The sequence below is a fragment of the Triplophysa rosa genome, linkage group LG23 (genome assembly GCF_024868665.1).
Source record: "Triplophysa rosa linkage group LG23, Trosa_1v2, whole genome shotgun sequence".
Lineage (NCBI taxonomy): Eukaryota > Metazoa > Chordata > Actinopteri > Cypriniformes > Nemacheilidae > Triplophysa > Triplophysa rosa.
Window position 1 is genome coordinate 9,796,515 of NC_079912.1, and position 16,876 is coordinate 9,813,390.

A 16,876-nucleotide genomic window follows, 5' to 3' on the forward strand; every position below is an offset into this window, starting at 1 on the left:
ATCATCTGCGAAAACTATTTTCTCATTTTCCATATCTCTCTGCTTTAAGTCTCCCCAACAGGAAACTGCCAAGGGTTCTTCCTATGAACCACAAGTCAAGCATGCATAGAGCCCATTGACTTATTGTATGGACACAAAACCACTGAGACATTTCTCAAAATATCTTCTTTTGTGTTACACATGTTTGGGGCAACAGCAGGGAGAATAAATGATCCCAGAGTTTTCATTTTGGAAGAATTATCCCATTAGTCTACAAATACCTTTTGACCAATTAAAAATGAAAGATTACATTAATTCAATACAGGACTTTAACTTGCGTTTTAAAGGTTAATTGTGCAATAAACTCAAACCTGCCAAATATAGCGGACATGACACGCTGTAGCTGCTGTGATGCTCCAGTGGGTGTGAATATGATCATCCGCTTAAATGTTCATCGTTGCTTAGGGAGAGTACGTGCGCGCGCTCTCGCTCTCTCTCTCTCGCTCTCTCTCTCTCTCTCTCTCTCTCTCTCTGTTGAGTCGTGAATTCCTCGCATAGTGTTCTGTGTTGAAGGGAATGAGAGGGAAGGAGGGGTGTAGAAGACTCAACTTTTGCCTGCAGACGGAAACGCTGTATTTTTCATCTCGCTAACAACGGCCTGTTTACTTCGTCTGTTATTTACTGATCCATATCTGGACGTTATCTGGCGATTAACAGCATCAACGTGGGATTAAAGTGACTCGGTTATCGAGACGTAGAGGAAGACTGTGACAGTCCGTTATAAGTTGTAGACATTGTAGAAAACTTTTTTCTGCGTAATTCTGGATACGCGCAACGTCGTTGGCAGCTGTGCGCCACTCGAATAGCCTACAAGACTGGTGGTGGATATTAAATACAGGAGAATAAATACTTGTGAGTTGCTTAGAGATGCGCTTTACTTGCTTATCCGTTTGAGGACGTTACGAAACTGTCAGGTTCCGTTAGGCTTTTTTGCGACAATAACGCAAAATGCTTTATAATTAATACGTGTTTTGAAACCTTTTAATGCGTGTTTTTTCAGTCTCGACCATGAAACAATCTGAGTGTCTTTCCTCTGCCTAAATGTTTTTGGAGTTGGTCGGAAGGAAAAATCTTCCCCACACAGAATGCTGGACTGAGGGCGCAGTAAGATGGCATCGGCTGTTTTTGAGGGCACGTCCCTGGTCAACATGTTCGTGAAGGATTGTTGGGTTAACGGGATCCGCAGGCTCATGATAAGAGGAGAAGAAGAGGAGTTCTTCGAAATAAGGACCGAATGGTCGGACAGAAATGTCCTTTACCTCCACAGGAGCTATTCAGATTTGGGAAGACTTTTAAAAAGACTTTTAGAGTGTTTCCCCGAGGACAGACGCGATTTATCCAAGTCTCCTCTTATAGAAGGTGGGTGTGATGAAGTTGATCTGTTCTAATCGATATTTCACTGTACTCCATACATAGAGTAAATAAATTAGGCAGAATACACTAAAAGGTGAATAGGTGCTATACTATATTATACTAGGCTATACCATACTTAAATAATAAGGGTATCTTCATATTTCTGATATTTATTATATCCTGACACAATATTGACGCAAATTACCCTATTGTAATCTACTTCTCTGTTGTAGTCCAGATGTTTTGATAGTCTTTAAAGTAATGATGACCCACCTGGATTTTTTTATGTTGTTTGGGTACAAGGTTCATGTAGCTTGCTTAATAATTTACAGTGAACTAGATACAAAAACACAAACCATGAACCACTATCACGTGGCTCTTCTTCTTTTGAAACAGATGAGTCAGTGACCTCAGAGTCCTATGAATATAGATCAGCCATCTTTGGACTTTACGTGTAGGACAGATCAAAACCAACTGTTAACCCGCATGTATAAACTGTTCAATGATTTATACACTTAGTAAGTGACCAAAACAAGTTAGTAAGACTCTCTCACAACAACAATCATGATTTATACTTACACATTGCTAATTGTCATACATTTGTTTATAAATCTTACCTCATTCACTTGAAATTACATTTCAGTTTTATTTTATTTTATTCCATTTATTAATAATATTGAATAGTTGTGATTATTCTTCACTTTTGGTGAGTACTGTAAGCTGCATGTCTCCCCCTATTGCGTGGTAACGTTACTGCAATGTTAAACAGACACATCTGACCAAACTGCATCTGCTTTTCCGTGTGGCACTTACGAACATCTACAAAACAGTTTGATAAATGTTTTCTGGTCTCTAGTGTCCGCTCATACTGAATATTAGTGTTCAGAGGTGGACTAAAGCTCTTTCTGATTCTGATCAACAAATAGTTGTGCACAATGCATGTTGGGTTTGTGTTATTTTGAAACGGCAACACGTTAAATTCCATGTTTGTCTGTGTGTGTGTTGGCACACAGTAAGTTTGAAGTTTTAAGCTTATTCATATGTTAGGATGAGCACTTGCATGCTCTCACAAGCAGTCAGATTAATATAGTTAATGACACTGCTCGTAGATCAGAACTCAGTAACTTTCAGACTGGTGAAATGGCATGGCAGATGGCAAAGTATTCATGATGTCTAGCTTTATTGGTCTGTAGCCACTGAGGTGAAGTTAGTCTTGAAAGCTGCGTTCTGAATGGCTTTTCTGGGGAGGTTGCAATGGCCACCACTTCTTTTGTCTCACACAGAAATAAATAACCACAGCATTTTAATTCACAGTTAATGTGAATTAAATGTTATTAATGTTATTATAATGAGTCTGACAGTGTAAGTGCTGTACAACAATCTTTTGATTTTATACCTTCTAAATTATATAATAGCTTTCTCCAGACAAGGTTCATTTCGCATTACTTTCCTATTAGACATGCAAAAACCTGGTTCTGTCTTCATTCTATTGGCCCACTCGTTGTTTTTTAGTTACCAAGCAGCACGTTAGCAACAAGTGAGACATATAGCCTTCTCTGGCTTATGTCATCACTGAAGCTGACTGTTCAGGACACCTCCTAAATTTAGCACCCTGTGCCCACACACACACATTCTCAACCCATGTAAGTTTGGGATGTGAGGTCTATGAGGTGGGCGCACATGAAGTTGCTATAACTAAAACACAAAACATTATATTCTAATATAATTTAGCAGCAAGGAAAGAGCTGAAATTAACATATATACTGTATATATAAAAAAAAATTACTCTGCAGAATAATCACAAGTGATGTTTGCTAAAGCGAGGTTTAGAAGCTAAAGCAAAACCTCTCTTGTGTCTTTGTTTTGCTACCAAAAAAAGAAATTCACTGTTGTATTGCACCACTAGCAAATCTCTATGCAGGGCCAGACAACTCGCTGCAAAAATGTGCAACAGTCCCAGAGGGTCTGTGTAGATAACATGTTTTTAATGGTTTACACAGTTAAATCAACATGACCAGCATGACTAGACGATTGTTCTCTTATTTTTCAACATCAGTTGTGAAACAGTTTGACTCTTATCTCCTAACTCATCACAGTCATATCAAGCTGAGTATTAACTACAGCGATATTGACCAAATAATGTTCATCCGCATGTGTTTAATTATATTGAAATTGAGTGGAGGTTTTGTTTAATGTAAATGCTGGGTAGGGGATAATATCAATGAACATGTTTAAAGACCAGGTGTCAAAGTGTTTTCCTCCATCTGTTCGTGTTTTGAGAGGCCAGCCGTTAACACCGCATGTCATTGGTTCATCTTTTGTTATCCGTATGGAAACGGTTAGAACCAAATGGTGGCAAAATGGAAATGGCTTGGATGTGTGGTCTTTCCCCAAATCTGAAGGTCAAATAGCTGGAACAGTGCTTAAATGCTTCCACATAGACTGAACACAGGAAACGGACACTTCCACAGCAAATCCTGACAGAAAGAGCAACGGAAGACCATTAATATCTGTTCAGACAAACAGTGCAGATGGAAAGCGCAGAAGTCAGACATCGTTTCTTCTTCTTCTTCTAATAATAATAATAATAACAACAACAACAACAACAACAATAATAATGATAACGGTAATACTACTACAACTTCTAATAATAATAATAATTATTATTATATAATTATTATTATTGGTATTATTGTTTTATTATTATTATTATTTTTATTATTAAATGAATAATAAATTTGCATTGTTGCAAAGCAGTTTTACATACAATAAGAATGTGATTACTGTAATTAAGAAAAATAAATAAACAAACAAACAAATAAATTATACAATATATGGTATTATAATAGTAATATTGCAGTTTTTTTAAAGGGGTCAAATGACACGGCTAAAACGAATATTTTTTTTAAAGGGGTCAAATGACACGGCTAAAACGAATATTTTCGTTTGTTTTAGATGTATGCAATGTGTATACACGATTTAAGGTTCAAAAATGCTGTATTTTCCACATACTGTGCATGTTTGTATCTCCTCTTTGCCCCGCCTCTCTGAAACGTGCAGATTTTTTACGCTCTGAAAAGCGAGGCGTGCTATGATTGGCCAGTTAACCAGTGCGTAGTGATTGGTCGAATACTGCAAGCGTGTGACGGAAATGTAACGCTTCTTACCATATTTGGAACATCAGGTTCCAAAGCAATTGTACTGACAGGTACCCCCAACTTGTATACATTTGGGCGGTCTTAGTCAAATCATACCACGAACTGATGTAGATTTGTGGGGGTGTGGTTACACGAGGTGTTTCAGGCAGGTCTGGGTGAGCATTCGCTTTTAGATAGAATGCATCTTTTGTTCCCACACTTTAATTTTTGCAATTTTACTTGTCTAATACATGCATGGACAACTTATAACACACCAAAGACACAGAAAAACACGTATTCGCGCCATATGACCCCTTTAAACAATGTACATTGATGAATTGATGATAAATGTTGGATTGTCAACCATAAGCTTGTTTGAAAGCAGTAATCATGGGAGTTTTAAAACGGCTAAGTTTGTTATAGCCGTTACGATCCAAAGATGATTTAATGACCTAAACCTCTATACTGCCCTGAGGGATGATGTCATCAGTGTGATACATTAGTAGTGAATAGAAAGCATTACATCAGTGAGGAGTTATGTGGAATCTTTCACAGCCCTTAGAAGAAAAGACTGTTGTGTACAATGACTGTGACCATAGACTGTGGTCACTGTTGTCATCAGCAACATCATTGTCATAATTAAAGCTTTTGGGTTTGACAGAATGATTAAAGGTTGTGTTGATGAACAACTACATAGATCCATAGTCAGAAAAGTTGGGTTTGAGTTTTGAGAATTATAAATGTTGCTGTTCTGATACAATAACAAAATTGCATAGCAAACTGTAGAAACAGCTGTGTTTTTGTTTCACAATGCTAAAACACTTCCATTGCCCTCGGGTCGGCTTGAATCATGTTCCCTAAAAAGAATACCTATGTCATAATGACAGGAATGTAACAAACTAAATTGAGTATTGTTAACAGAAAGGTTAAGACCTTTGTAAGATGGTCAGCTTATTTAACATTTAAGCCGACCTTTTGCCAAACCAGACAGGATTTGTATTGCCGTGTTGCCTCACATGTTTTATGGGGTCAGATAAAGGTAAACCCCCCTTGTAAAATTCAACATAAATGTGATTTTAGGGGTGTGCTTTTTATTATACTGCAAAGATTTAGGTGTTGGCTGGCAGGGGATATTATCACACACAGACTGCACAGTAATTGTTATGGTTGTAAAAGAAGAGGTAAAATCATTATGGTTCTGTATTCCCATTAGTCAGAGCGCCACATTTCATTAAGACTGCACATTAAACTGTTAAAGGCTAACTGCTGGTGAAGGTACTTAAAAAATATGCTGTTGTTTATCCTGATATGTTTGCGCTTTGTAGGGCTTGTGAAGATCAAAGAAGCGAGAGACATTGAGACCAAGCTAAATGAAGTGGAGAGGCTGTTGAAGAACGCCATTAACATGCCCTGGAAGGTGAGAGACTCAACTGCACTTGAATAATGAATTACAGATGTTCTGTTTGTTTACTTATATTGGCCTTGTCCAACTAACAGATCAGTTTAGTTGCATAGTTATTGGGAGTCTCGTCACATGTTGTGTACTAAATCAATATATTTCTCAGTTTTCTAGGTCAGAGGTTGTTTTGACATTTTTTGAACGTTCGCCGCTTGATCAGGTCCTAAGAAATGACAACGTTCACAAGATTCAGCCGTGCTTTCAGAGTCTCGTAAACATTTCAGGTGGGGGTTATTATTTTTCTATATTTTATAATTGTCTCTTCTTTATGAAACCGAGAAAGCGAGCTTTGTTTTATTGAATATTTGAATTCTGACAGCTCGCTTGATATTTTCACAGAGATCATGAGGTCTAATGGGTTTTGCTTGGCCAACACAGAGACCATTGTGTTTGATGAGAGCGTTCCCCTGGACAAAGAGAGACCTTCCTCCACTGACTCAGCCCAGCATTCGTATGTATCTGACGTTCCCTCTGCCTCAAACCAGTCTAAACTCTGAGTATAATTAAAATAAAAGATTTATTTTAATACAGCTTTGTCATAGGAGACCCTTGATTACATTAGCACAATTGATTTTTACATAATCCACTGATAGTAGGTTTACGGTGTTGTTTTCCTTGAGTACACGGTGCTCTGTCACACACAGGAAGTGGTATTTCCTTCCATGGGTGTGAGAAGGAAGTTGTGGAATGAAGCTCAAGACCTTCCCTCTTAGAGCCTGATGACATTATTTCCACATTAATACTGATGTACACTGTTGACAACTGACCAATGAATCATGCAAAGTCATATTCTCATTATAGCTGAAAAACAACCTACATTTTAGACACTTGCAAGCCATAATCACTGTTTGTATTGTTTCTGGACCTGTTATGTCATCGTCTTTGGCATGACTCTTGCTGTTAGTGTTATGCCCAAATAAAGGGCTCAGATTCATATATTTGCTATGTTTAAAAACCTAGTGACTCATGTCATTGCTCCTCACACTTTACTTTCTCTAGGTCAACAGCTCAGCTGTCAAGATGACTAATTTCCTTTTTCTTTCTCAATTTAGGTATGATGAGGACGGAAGAGAATCTCTGGATCCTGTGGACCAAGACCTGAGCGATGATGATCCAGAAGCCTACGTCACCAACCTGTCTTACTATCACCTTGTTCCCTTTGAAACAGACATCCTGGAGTGACTGTACTTACAGGAGGTGTACAGAAATTCCACATGTATGCAGATGCCCTGTTTAGACGCTTATGCTGCAGCAGTCTTTATCATGACAGGATGGCCAAATGCAGAGATAACCACTTCAACAACTTCCTGGCTGCTTCTATTCTGATTGGCTGGCCTGAGCCCACAGTGATACTGTAATCACCCACGTGCCTCAATGTTTAACACAGTCATGCTGCTGATCAAAAAACATAATAGGAACAAGCAGAAAATATAAGGAAGAATGGTGCTATTCTTGGTGTACAGATTTGAGAAGAGCCTTTTTTTTGGAAGTCTGGGCTGCATTGACTGTTTTAGGAATTCATCTTGCTGTTTTTTCGAGGACTGATTCCAGGAAAACATGCTTAAAAATTTTCTGACAATCTGGTGATGGAGATGGATGTTCTTTTTTCAAATGCTCATTGCAAAAGAAGACTATTGCAATTGTAATGAAACGTATCAGAACTTATAATGTGGATTGACACAGGCACAGATGTTTTTGAGCAGAGGTCTCTTTCACAATAGGCATTTAAAGAGGCACATCCCAATCTTCAGGAGATCAATACGTTTTTCAGTGACCGTTATTAAACTTTGCATTAAAACCCTCAGATCTTAAATTTTGGATTCTCCATTGTTTTCTGGTCAGATTTGTTCTGTTGAACTGTACGAATTACTTTTCATATTAAAATGCAAATCACAATCCACTGTTGTACTAATCATAACAACCATTTCTGCAAAACATGTGAATTTGCAAAATTAAAATCTTTCCAGCTTTGTGGGTTTAGCTCAAAGCTGTAGCTTGAATCACTCAGACAAGGAGAAAGTGTTGTTTGGAAGGCATCCAAAGGTCTCTCTTCACTATGCAACAGCTCCATCTCACTGAGGGGAGGGGGGGTGCAGTCCTGAGCGAGCCCCCCGGGGTTAGCTCGCCACTCAAACAAGCAGCATCTTTATTCTAAGAAAACAAATGCCCATTTTGTAGAACCAAGCACAACTTGTGTCTGTGTATTTTTTTAAATTCATGTTGACTTATCTATGTACCAAAGTGTTCATGAAGGTGTGATCTTGTTTACTTGTGACTGCCACTGACAGTGAACATTGCATGGCACGTGCTAAATTATGTATATATATTTTTTCTGACGTCTCATAAATGCCAGCCATGAGATCATTGCCTGAGATGTCAGATTTTTTTTCAGAGGGTCTTTTCTATGCAGATGGACTGTGAAGAATACTTTCCCTTTTTTCTTTTGAATACAAAGGACAAACACACTCACTTGGCAAACGGCTCCCAGTCCACACATACAGTTGCACAAACACACACTACTTTGTAATGCAGTCATGTTCATTCTGCTGCCCGTGGGAAGGTTTTGCTCTTTTTTTTATTTAAAAATTTCAGACCTTTTCTAATCCTTCCAATTTGTATGACCTCTACAGCATACAAACATATTTTAAATTAGATCAGACCAGTGTTGGGCAAGTTACTATGAAAAAGTAATTAATTACTAGTTACTAATTACATATTCAATAGTGTAATTAGATTACTGTACAAATTACTCTCTCCAAAAAGTATTTTATTACTTATTACTAATTACTTTCTATATCCTATCAGCCTTGATTAGGATAGACATGAAACGGCTCTTTTAATTTGTTCAAATAAATAATATAAAACTACATAAAGTAGTATTATTAACTGAGAATTACAAACATGAGAATTATACATTATATCACAGGTTTTAAAGTTATACTTTTGATGTCAATTCCACTATTGCACACACATATATTACACAAAGTATTTAGTTTAATTACACCAGAAGTAACTGTAATTAAATTGTTATATGTTAAATTATTATGTTATCCCTTACTTTACTTTTTCAAGGGATAAGTAATTAAATTATAGTAACTAATTACTTACTAACTAGTTACACCCAACACTGGATCAGACTAAGTAAATATTTTTTTATATTTATATATTTTTTCAACATGCAAATGAACGGAAGCATTGATGCCATAGTCTGGTAGAAATAATTTTATTTTTGCATTGTTATATATTATAATCATGGACTGGTTTTATATCTAGTCGTATATTATTCCTTTGACCTCTGGTTGCATTTTAAGACTCATTACTCAAGACATCAGTGTCAGACACAAGCGTTTAATGTTATTTTTGATCATTTTTGTATACATTGTTGTACGTTTTCAGACTGCCCCTCATATTATAAGCACATATAGGATGCAGCATAAATACAGTATTAAAGAGACAGGAGCACACCACATTATTACTATTGAGAGTATTACATCTTACAGATAAATCTAATAGGAATTACATTAAATAATTTATGGATAACTTGCCATTAAAGCTTGTATATGTAATTAATGCAGAGTTTGTGTATATTGTGTATATTGAGTGTTTTTCTCCTTCATAAAGCTCGGTTCCCTTTCTGTCGGTCTCTCGACGTTGTGTCGAACCGACAGAATGGGGTTTGTCTTGAGAACCTATCATCTTCTGATATTTAGAAAAGGCCAATGAAAATTGGCGAATGAAATTTGCATGCGGGCTCCTCCCCGGATGTCCGGGTATAAGAGGGAAGCCGGCTGCTCATTCATTCACCTTTTGTTCTTCAGAGCCTACGCATCTGATGAGCTTCTCTACGATCTGGTGATCATTCTTTCTGCTGGAATCTACGACGTGGACAGCGGACGGTCCCTTCCTGCAGTGACTCTCCCCTGGGCGTCTCGGCAGTTCCGGAGGTGTTCGAGCAAATTTCCTTTTCTAAAAGAGCAAATTTCTCCAGCGTGGCTTGTCCCGCTGTTCTCATGGGTGCAACACACTCATCGAGGAGGGGGACGGACACAATGCCTGCTTCCAGTACGCTGGGGCAGACGTTGTGGATACGTCCTGCCCGCACTGCGGGCGGTGACGATTCAGACGTTGCGTTACAGGTGGCTGTGTCCCACGGACTCAGCCACCACCTCGTTTGCTCCCCGTTCCGTGGCGGCAGGACTACGGCCCTGCCGTCCGCTAGGCAAACAGCGAGGGTGAGATGAGGATTACTGTGAGCGATAATCCGCCAGCCACGGCTCACGGACCGTTCACACCTCGTTTCGCTCGTCTGACCGTTCCCCAAAGACGGTCCGCCGTCTTATTCCTCAATCACGTATTCGGACACGATGCGTGATGATGAGAGTCTCTTGCAGCATCGGGGGGTGACGTACTGCCATCCGACTCCGACGATTCTCGGGCTCCCTCCCTCGGGGGGTCGAGCCCAGGAAAAAGCGGATGTCGAGATGTCGGCCATGCTTTCCCGGGCCGCCGTGAGTGTTGGGTTGCAGTGCCCGCACTGCCTCTCCCGGCGTCGCGGCTGGCTACATGGCGCCTCGGGTTTGAGCGCGGCTCCAAGCCGGCCCGCCCCCAGTGCCGTGTTTACCGGAAGTGCATGAGGAACTTTGAAGACCTGGAACGCCCCTTCCCGGCACGTTTCACGTCAAACAAAGTTCTGTCACCCTCTCTCCCTGAGTTGAGACAGCTGGAGGATACGTCGTTGTCCCCCAGGTGGAGTATGCCGCCACGGTGCACTCATGCCCGTAGGCGGTGGCCACCTGGGGGGGCTCGACCTAGACTCCCGTCCAAAGCATGTGGGGTCTCGGCATCTCTGGTGTCGAGAGCTTACATTGCGGCGGACCAAGCTGCCTCCTCTCTCCACGCTATGGCTCCTGCCAGGCCAAGGCGTTGAGAGAGCTCCACGAGGGTAAGACTGACCCAGCACTTATGCAGGAACTCCGCGCCGCCACTGACCTCGCTCTACGGGTGACCAAGGTGACCACGCGGGCCCTGGGTCGGACGATGTCCACACTTGTGGTCCATGAGAAACTCCTCTGGCCGATCCTTGCGCAGATGAGTAACGCCGAGAAGGTCCGCTTTCTCGACGCACCCGTCTCGCAAGGGGGGGCTGGTTGGTGTTACTGTCGAGCCGCAGCGGCCCCGCTCACCCCCCGCCCGTCGGGGGCGGGCGCGAGACCCGCACGCGGCCTCCCCCGGAGGGTTCTCGACAGTAAGAAGCAGTCCTCCGTGCCGCAACTCGGCGCCTCGGCCGTCGAGTCCCGTGCACTGTCTGCTTCCCAGCAGCCCTGGTCCTCTTGACGCCTTCCAGCTCTGGCGCCCCCCACTCAGGCAGCCCCCCCTGGAGGCGACAGCGAAGAGGAGACCATCGCCCCATCAGGCCGCGGCGAAGCGGCCCTCATGGGAAACCTCAGGGGGATCGAGGCTACCATTGGGCCCGACCCCAGCAGCATCGCTGGGTAGTCGGATAGGGACGGATCCTGCCCCGTCTCTCCATCTGCTGGCCCCCCCGGGGCTAGCGCCCACTTCTGCACGACGGTGAACGGCAAACTCGACGTTGCGTCATGGCGAAGCGCAATGTCGAGTATAAACACCAGCCCTCAGCACTCTCAGTCAGACAGTGCGTTGAGCTGCGCAGTCGCCAGGCAGGAAAAACAGCAGAGCCGATCTCCTCCCCGGGGGACCTCCCCCGGCAAGGAATCCGTACTGCTAGCCATCGAACCACCCCCCGGGGGGACGATGAAAAAGATCGTACCTTAGTCCCCGTCTCATTCTGGGAGCCTGTCCGGCTTCCCAGGCTGTCAGAGCTGGCTAGGGAAGAGATCCGTCTCGGCTACGCGATCCAGTCGCCTCACGCCCGCCAAGTTCAGCATCCGATATACCTCAGTCAGAGGCTAGGATGTTCCCGTACTTCGGGCCGAGGTCGCCACCCTTCTGGTGAAGGGAGTGATCGAGCCCCGTCTCACCAGCCGAGATGTTCAACTGGGTTTTACAGCCTGTACTTCATTGTCCCCAAGAAAGGCGGGGGTTGCGCCCTATCTTGGGTCTGTGTGTTCTGAACAGGCACCTACACTATAGCTGCCTTCTCAGGTTGATCACGCAGAAGCCATCCTGACGTCCGTCAGGTGTCAGGACCGGTTCATGCCAGTCGACCTGAAGGACACGTCTTCATGTCTCGATCCTCCCTCGACATCGGCCGTTCCGACGGTTCACGTTCAGGGAGAGCATATCAGTACAGGGTGCTCCCCTTCGGTCTGTCCCTGTCTCCACTAGTCTTTACGAAGGTCGTGGAAGCCGCCCTCCTTCCCCGTAGGGAAGGGGTGTGCGGGTACTAACTATCTCGACGACTGGCTCAGTTTTGGCACACTCTCGAGATCTGTTGTGTACACACAGGGACCTGGTGCTCCGGCACCTAGATCGGTGGGGCTACAGGTCAACTGAGAAGAGAGCAAGCTCTCCCCGGTGCAGAGCATCCTCTTTCTCAGTATGGAACTCGACTCTGTCCTCACAAGCGGCCCCGCTCACCCCCCGGGGGGGGCGCGAGACCCGCGAGAGGAAGCCGCACCCTCGCGGCCTCCCAGAGGCAGCGCGACTGACTAGCACGCCCGATCAGTGTTGAACTGCCTGAAGATCAGACAGTCAGCGGTCCCCCTGTAACAAGAGGCTCCTGGGATACATGGCATCCTCGGCGGGGGTGGTCCCCCTCGGGTCGATGCACATACGACTGCTCCAACACTGGCTGCAGAGTCAAGTTCCTTGGAGAGCGTGGCACACCGGCAGCAGGCGTATGGTCACACGCTTTTCTGCCGACACACCCTAACCCCCTGGTCTCCATGACCTTCTTGCGGACAGGGGTCCCCTTTGGGATGCCTCCCGCAAGGTTGGGGTGCCGTGTGCAACGGGCAACGCAGTGTCGGGGCGTGGATGGGCCCCCGCCTGCAAGGCATTATCAACTGCCTAGAGTTGTTGGTATGTGCTACTTGCATTGAGGGGCTACTAACCTCTCGTGCATGGACAAGCACGTGCTGGTCCGGTCGGATAGCACACTCCATAGCGTAATAAACGCCGCCAGGGTGGCGTTCGCTATGGCAGCTAACACGACTCGCCCGACGCCTCCTCCTGTGGAGTCGCAGGTGCATCGGGCCACACATATCCCAGGCGACCTGAACCAGACAGCCGATGCGCTCTCTCGTCAGTTACGCCTCGCGGAGAGTGGCGACTCACCCCCCGCTAGCCAGCTCATTGGGTACAGTCGGGCGGGCCTCAGGTAGACCCCTTCGCCTCCCTGGACACCACCCATTCCCGCTAAGGTACTCCCTGCCTCGGCACGGATGCTCTAGCGCACAGCTGGCCGTGGGACAAGCGGAAGTACGTCTTTCCCAGTGAGCCTCACTGCACAGACCCTGTGCAAGGTCAGGGAAGAGGAGCATCAAGTGTACTAGTTGCGCCATACTGGCCCAACTCGGACTTGGTTCTCGGAGCTAATGCTCTTGACGACAGCTCCCCCTGGCCGATTCCCCTGACGAAGGACCTGCTTTCCCAGGGGAAGGGCACGTTATGGCATCACGGGCTAGACCTCTGGAGACCTCCATGTCTGGCCCCTGGACGGAACGAGGAAGATCCTGAGTGGCCTACCCCTGCGGCAGTTAGACCACTACTCAGGCTAGGGCCCTGGCCACTAGGTGACATATCGCCTTAGTGGTGCCTCTTCTCATCCTGGTGCTCTTCTCTGAGAGAAGACCCGCGGAGTTGCTTGATCAAGTGGGTTGCGGTCCTTCCAGAGACTCAGAATAATCTCTCCCCTTCCACAACTGAACGTGTATGTAGCCGCTGTTGCCGCTCATCACGACCCAGTTTGCTGGTAGTCTCTAGGACAGCACAACCTGATCATTTGGTTCCTAAGGGGCGCGGGAGATGGCTACCACCTCACCCATGCTCCGTTACCCTCTTACGACCTTGATGCGGTCCTGGAGCCCCTTGGAGATGCCGCTCTTTCTCACTTCATCGATGAAGACGGCTCTCGGGAGGACGCTCAAAAGGGTAGCGGACCTACAAGCATTCTCCGTGTCCCAATTCAGATGGGCGGATCACCCTGAACCGCGACGTGAAGTTCACTCCGAGACACCAGTGAATTACAGCGTGCTCCCCACCGGGGAGGAAGACCCAACCCCGATCCGTGTTGTGTCCATTACGTGCATTGCGCCTCAATCTTGGACCGCACGCAGAGCCGCAGAAGCTCTGAGCAGCTCTTTGTCTGTTTCGGAGATCAGCAGGGAGGGCTGTCTCAAACAGAGATTGGTGCACTGGATCATGGACGCCGTCACTATGGCGTACCTGTCCTAAGATCGCCTACGCCCACTGGGTGAGAGCTCTCTCCACACGGAGTACAGCCTCCTCGTGGGCACTGGCTCGAGGCCCTCTCTGGCAGACATCTGCAGAGCTGCAGGGTTGGGCTACACCCATCACCTTCGCAAGGTCCTACAGCCTCCGCGTAAAACCGGTATCGGCTCGAGTCTTGCAGGCATCAGGCAAGACGGCGGCCGGTAGGGTGTACGCCTATGACAGTACCTCCCCCCCTTTCTCCTAAGGGGGTCAGCGTACTACTAGCCTCCCTTCTTCCCCCACTGGGTGAAGAACAGGCACTCCATCCATCACTAGCAAGCACCTCCTGCGGGCGGGCTGGGCAGAGCAGCCCTGCCCCTTAGGCCGGGTATCTCCGGAGTTATTCGTAACATAGCTCTAACCGGACCTAGTGCTACCAGACGTTGCAACCCCCCAGTAGGGCGGTTCCGTCAGATGTATCCTCATGCTGGTTCCCACCTTGGTAACCCATGACCTCCTTAGGTGGACCTCCACCTCGCGGTTTTCTCTTCAACCGCTCTTTCTTCCCATGAGTTCTCCCCCATCGGTGAGACCATGTTGGTATCTGCACTAGACTCCTCCCTGCGGTAGGATGTGGTCTCTGTAGCGCATCCCCCACTTGAGAAAGTAGCGCTTACCCAGTGGCCTTACGGTTCCGGGCGGCTTCTCGCTGTTAGAGAAACAAGGCCGCCGCCTGTGAGGCCGAAGGTAGGGGCCTTCCCACCTTTCAAGAAAGCTCTGGGACCCCTTACCTACCCACTGGTAGGTTACAATTTCGCGGTAGCGCTCACGGCTGACACGCCCATGCCAGTCACCGTCGCTTCGTTGAGATTGTGACAGGGCACAGTGTTATGGCGTTTTCCATTGGAACCCCATCTGTCGGTTCGACACAATGTCGAGAGACCGACAGAAAGGGAACGTCTCGGTTACGTTTGTAACCTCGGTTCCCTGATGGAGGGAACGAGACATTGTGTCCTCTTGCCACAACACGTGCTGTCCTCTGCAGCAGTCGTGAGAGGTCTCACGCTCCTCAGAACTAAGGTGAATGAATGAGGCACGCCGTCTCCCTTTTATACCCGGCTATCTGGGGGCGGAGTCCGGCATGCAAATTTCATTCGCCAATTTTCATTGGCCTTTTCTAAGAAGTCAGAAGCAATTGGTTCTCAGGGACGAACCCCATCTGTCAGTTCGACACAACGTCTCGTTCCCTCCTTCAGGGAACCGAGGTTACAAAAATAACCGAGACGTTACATCCGTAACCAAGACGATTTCCACCTAAACAATCTGCTTCTCTAAATTCAAATTTTTAAATGTTTATGGAAAAATTTGGTTTAATTGATATTTGGAGGGAGAAATTTGTAAATATTAAGTCATATACGTGGGGTAAGAAGGATCTGTCAAGACATTCTCGAATAGATTATTGGCTTGTACCATACTTCTTTAAAGGGGACATTTCATGAAAATCTGACTTTTTCAATGTTTAAGTGCTATAATCGGGTGTCTGGTGCATCTACCAACTCAGAAAACGTGAAAAATGACAATCCAGTAACTTTGTTTACGTGAGCCTATTTCTGCAAGCCTGTGAGAAAACGCTCGCTTTCTGACGTAGGTAGTCATTCTTGTTATAATATTACCGCCCCCTTTTTATGAACGTGTCCACCCATGGCGCTGCCGCCATTTTTGTTTTCGCAAGTGACATATGTGAATTAGTTCCGACACCATGGCAAAAGTAAGCAAAGCAGAGCAAAGCATGCTAAGTGTTCTGTTGTTGGCTGCACAGAGCAGCACAGAACACTGTCTCTTGGGGGACGGTCCTACCCCGTCTTGTTCCTCGGCCACGTACTCGGAAGTGCATGACGAAGATGAGATGTCGATTGCAGCATCGGAGGCTGACTTTTTGGCATCCAATAATGACGATTCCTCGGAGCTCCCTCCCTTGGGGGGTCGAGCCCAGGTCCCCCTGTCTCGGTTCCTGGGAGCCTGGCTTCAGCTGCCCAGACCGTCACAGTGGCTAGGGAAGACGATCCGTCTCGGCTACACGATCCAGTTCGCCAGAAGCCCGCCCAAGTTCCGGGGCATCCTCTCTACCTCAGTCAGAGGCAGGGATGCGCCCGTGCTTCGGGCCGAGGTCACCACCCTTCTGGCGAAGGAAGCGATCGAGCCCGTCCCTCCAGCCGAGATGTTCAGTGGGTTTTACAGCCCGTACTTCATTGTCCCAAAGAAAAGCGGGGGGCTGCACCCCATCCTAGATCTGCGTGCCCTGAACAAGCACCTACACAAGCTGCCGTTCAGGATGATCACGCAGAGGCACATCTTGACGTCTGTCAGATGTCAGGATTGGTTCATGGCAATCGACCTGAAGGACGCGTACTTTCATGTCTCGATCCTCCCTTGGCATTGCCCGTTCCTATGGTTCGTTTTCGAGGGGTGGGCATATCAGTACAGGGTTCTCTACTTCGGTCTGTCCCTGTCTCCACGAGTCTTCACGAAGATC

At 45.9% G+C, this 16,876-nt stretch overlaps 1 protein-coding gene across 2 annotated transcripts; it reads left to right on the forward strand.

Annotated features, from left to right (window-relative positions):
• Positions 1 to 483: 483 nt before the first annotated feature.
• On the forward strand, positions 484 to 8,349 carry pxdc1b (PX domain containing 1b). Of its 2 annotated transcripts, XM_057323384.1 has the most exons (6): positions 489 to 891; positions 1,040 to 1,398; positions 5,855 to 5,946; positions 6,095 to 6,212; positions 6,328 to 6,439; positions 7,041 to 8,349. In XM_057323384.1, the coding sequence occupies exons 2-6, from the start codon at positions 1,149 to 1,151 to the stop codon at positions 7,168 to 7,170; spliced, it is 702 nt and encodes a 233-aa protein (XP_057179367.1). In that variant the 5' UTR covers positions 489 to 891; positions 1,040 to 1,148; the 3' UTR covers positions 7,171 to 8,349. The 2 variants fall into 2 exon arrangements, with proteins under 2 accessions (XP_057179368.1, XP_057179367.1); XM_057323385.1 differs by having other exon boundaries at positions 484 to 1,398; positions 6,367 to 6,439.
• The last annotated feature ends 8,527 nt before the right edge of the window (positions 8,350 to 16,876 follow it).

Bases quoted from the DNA above. Each gene is read 5' to 3' on its own strand.
- pxdc1b (XM_057323384.1), top strand. From the start codon at position 1,149: ATGGCATCGGCTGTTTTTGAGGGCACGTCCCTGGTCAACATGTTCGTG. The intron at 5,947-6,094 runs GTGAGAGACTCA...TATATTTCTCAG, and splicing joins CCATTAACATGCCCTGGAAG to TTTTCTAGGTCAGAGGTTGT. The intron at 6,213-6,327 runs GTGGGGGTTATT...ATATTTTCACAG, and splicing joins GAGTCTCGTAAACATTTCAG to AGATCATGAGGTCTAATGGG.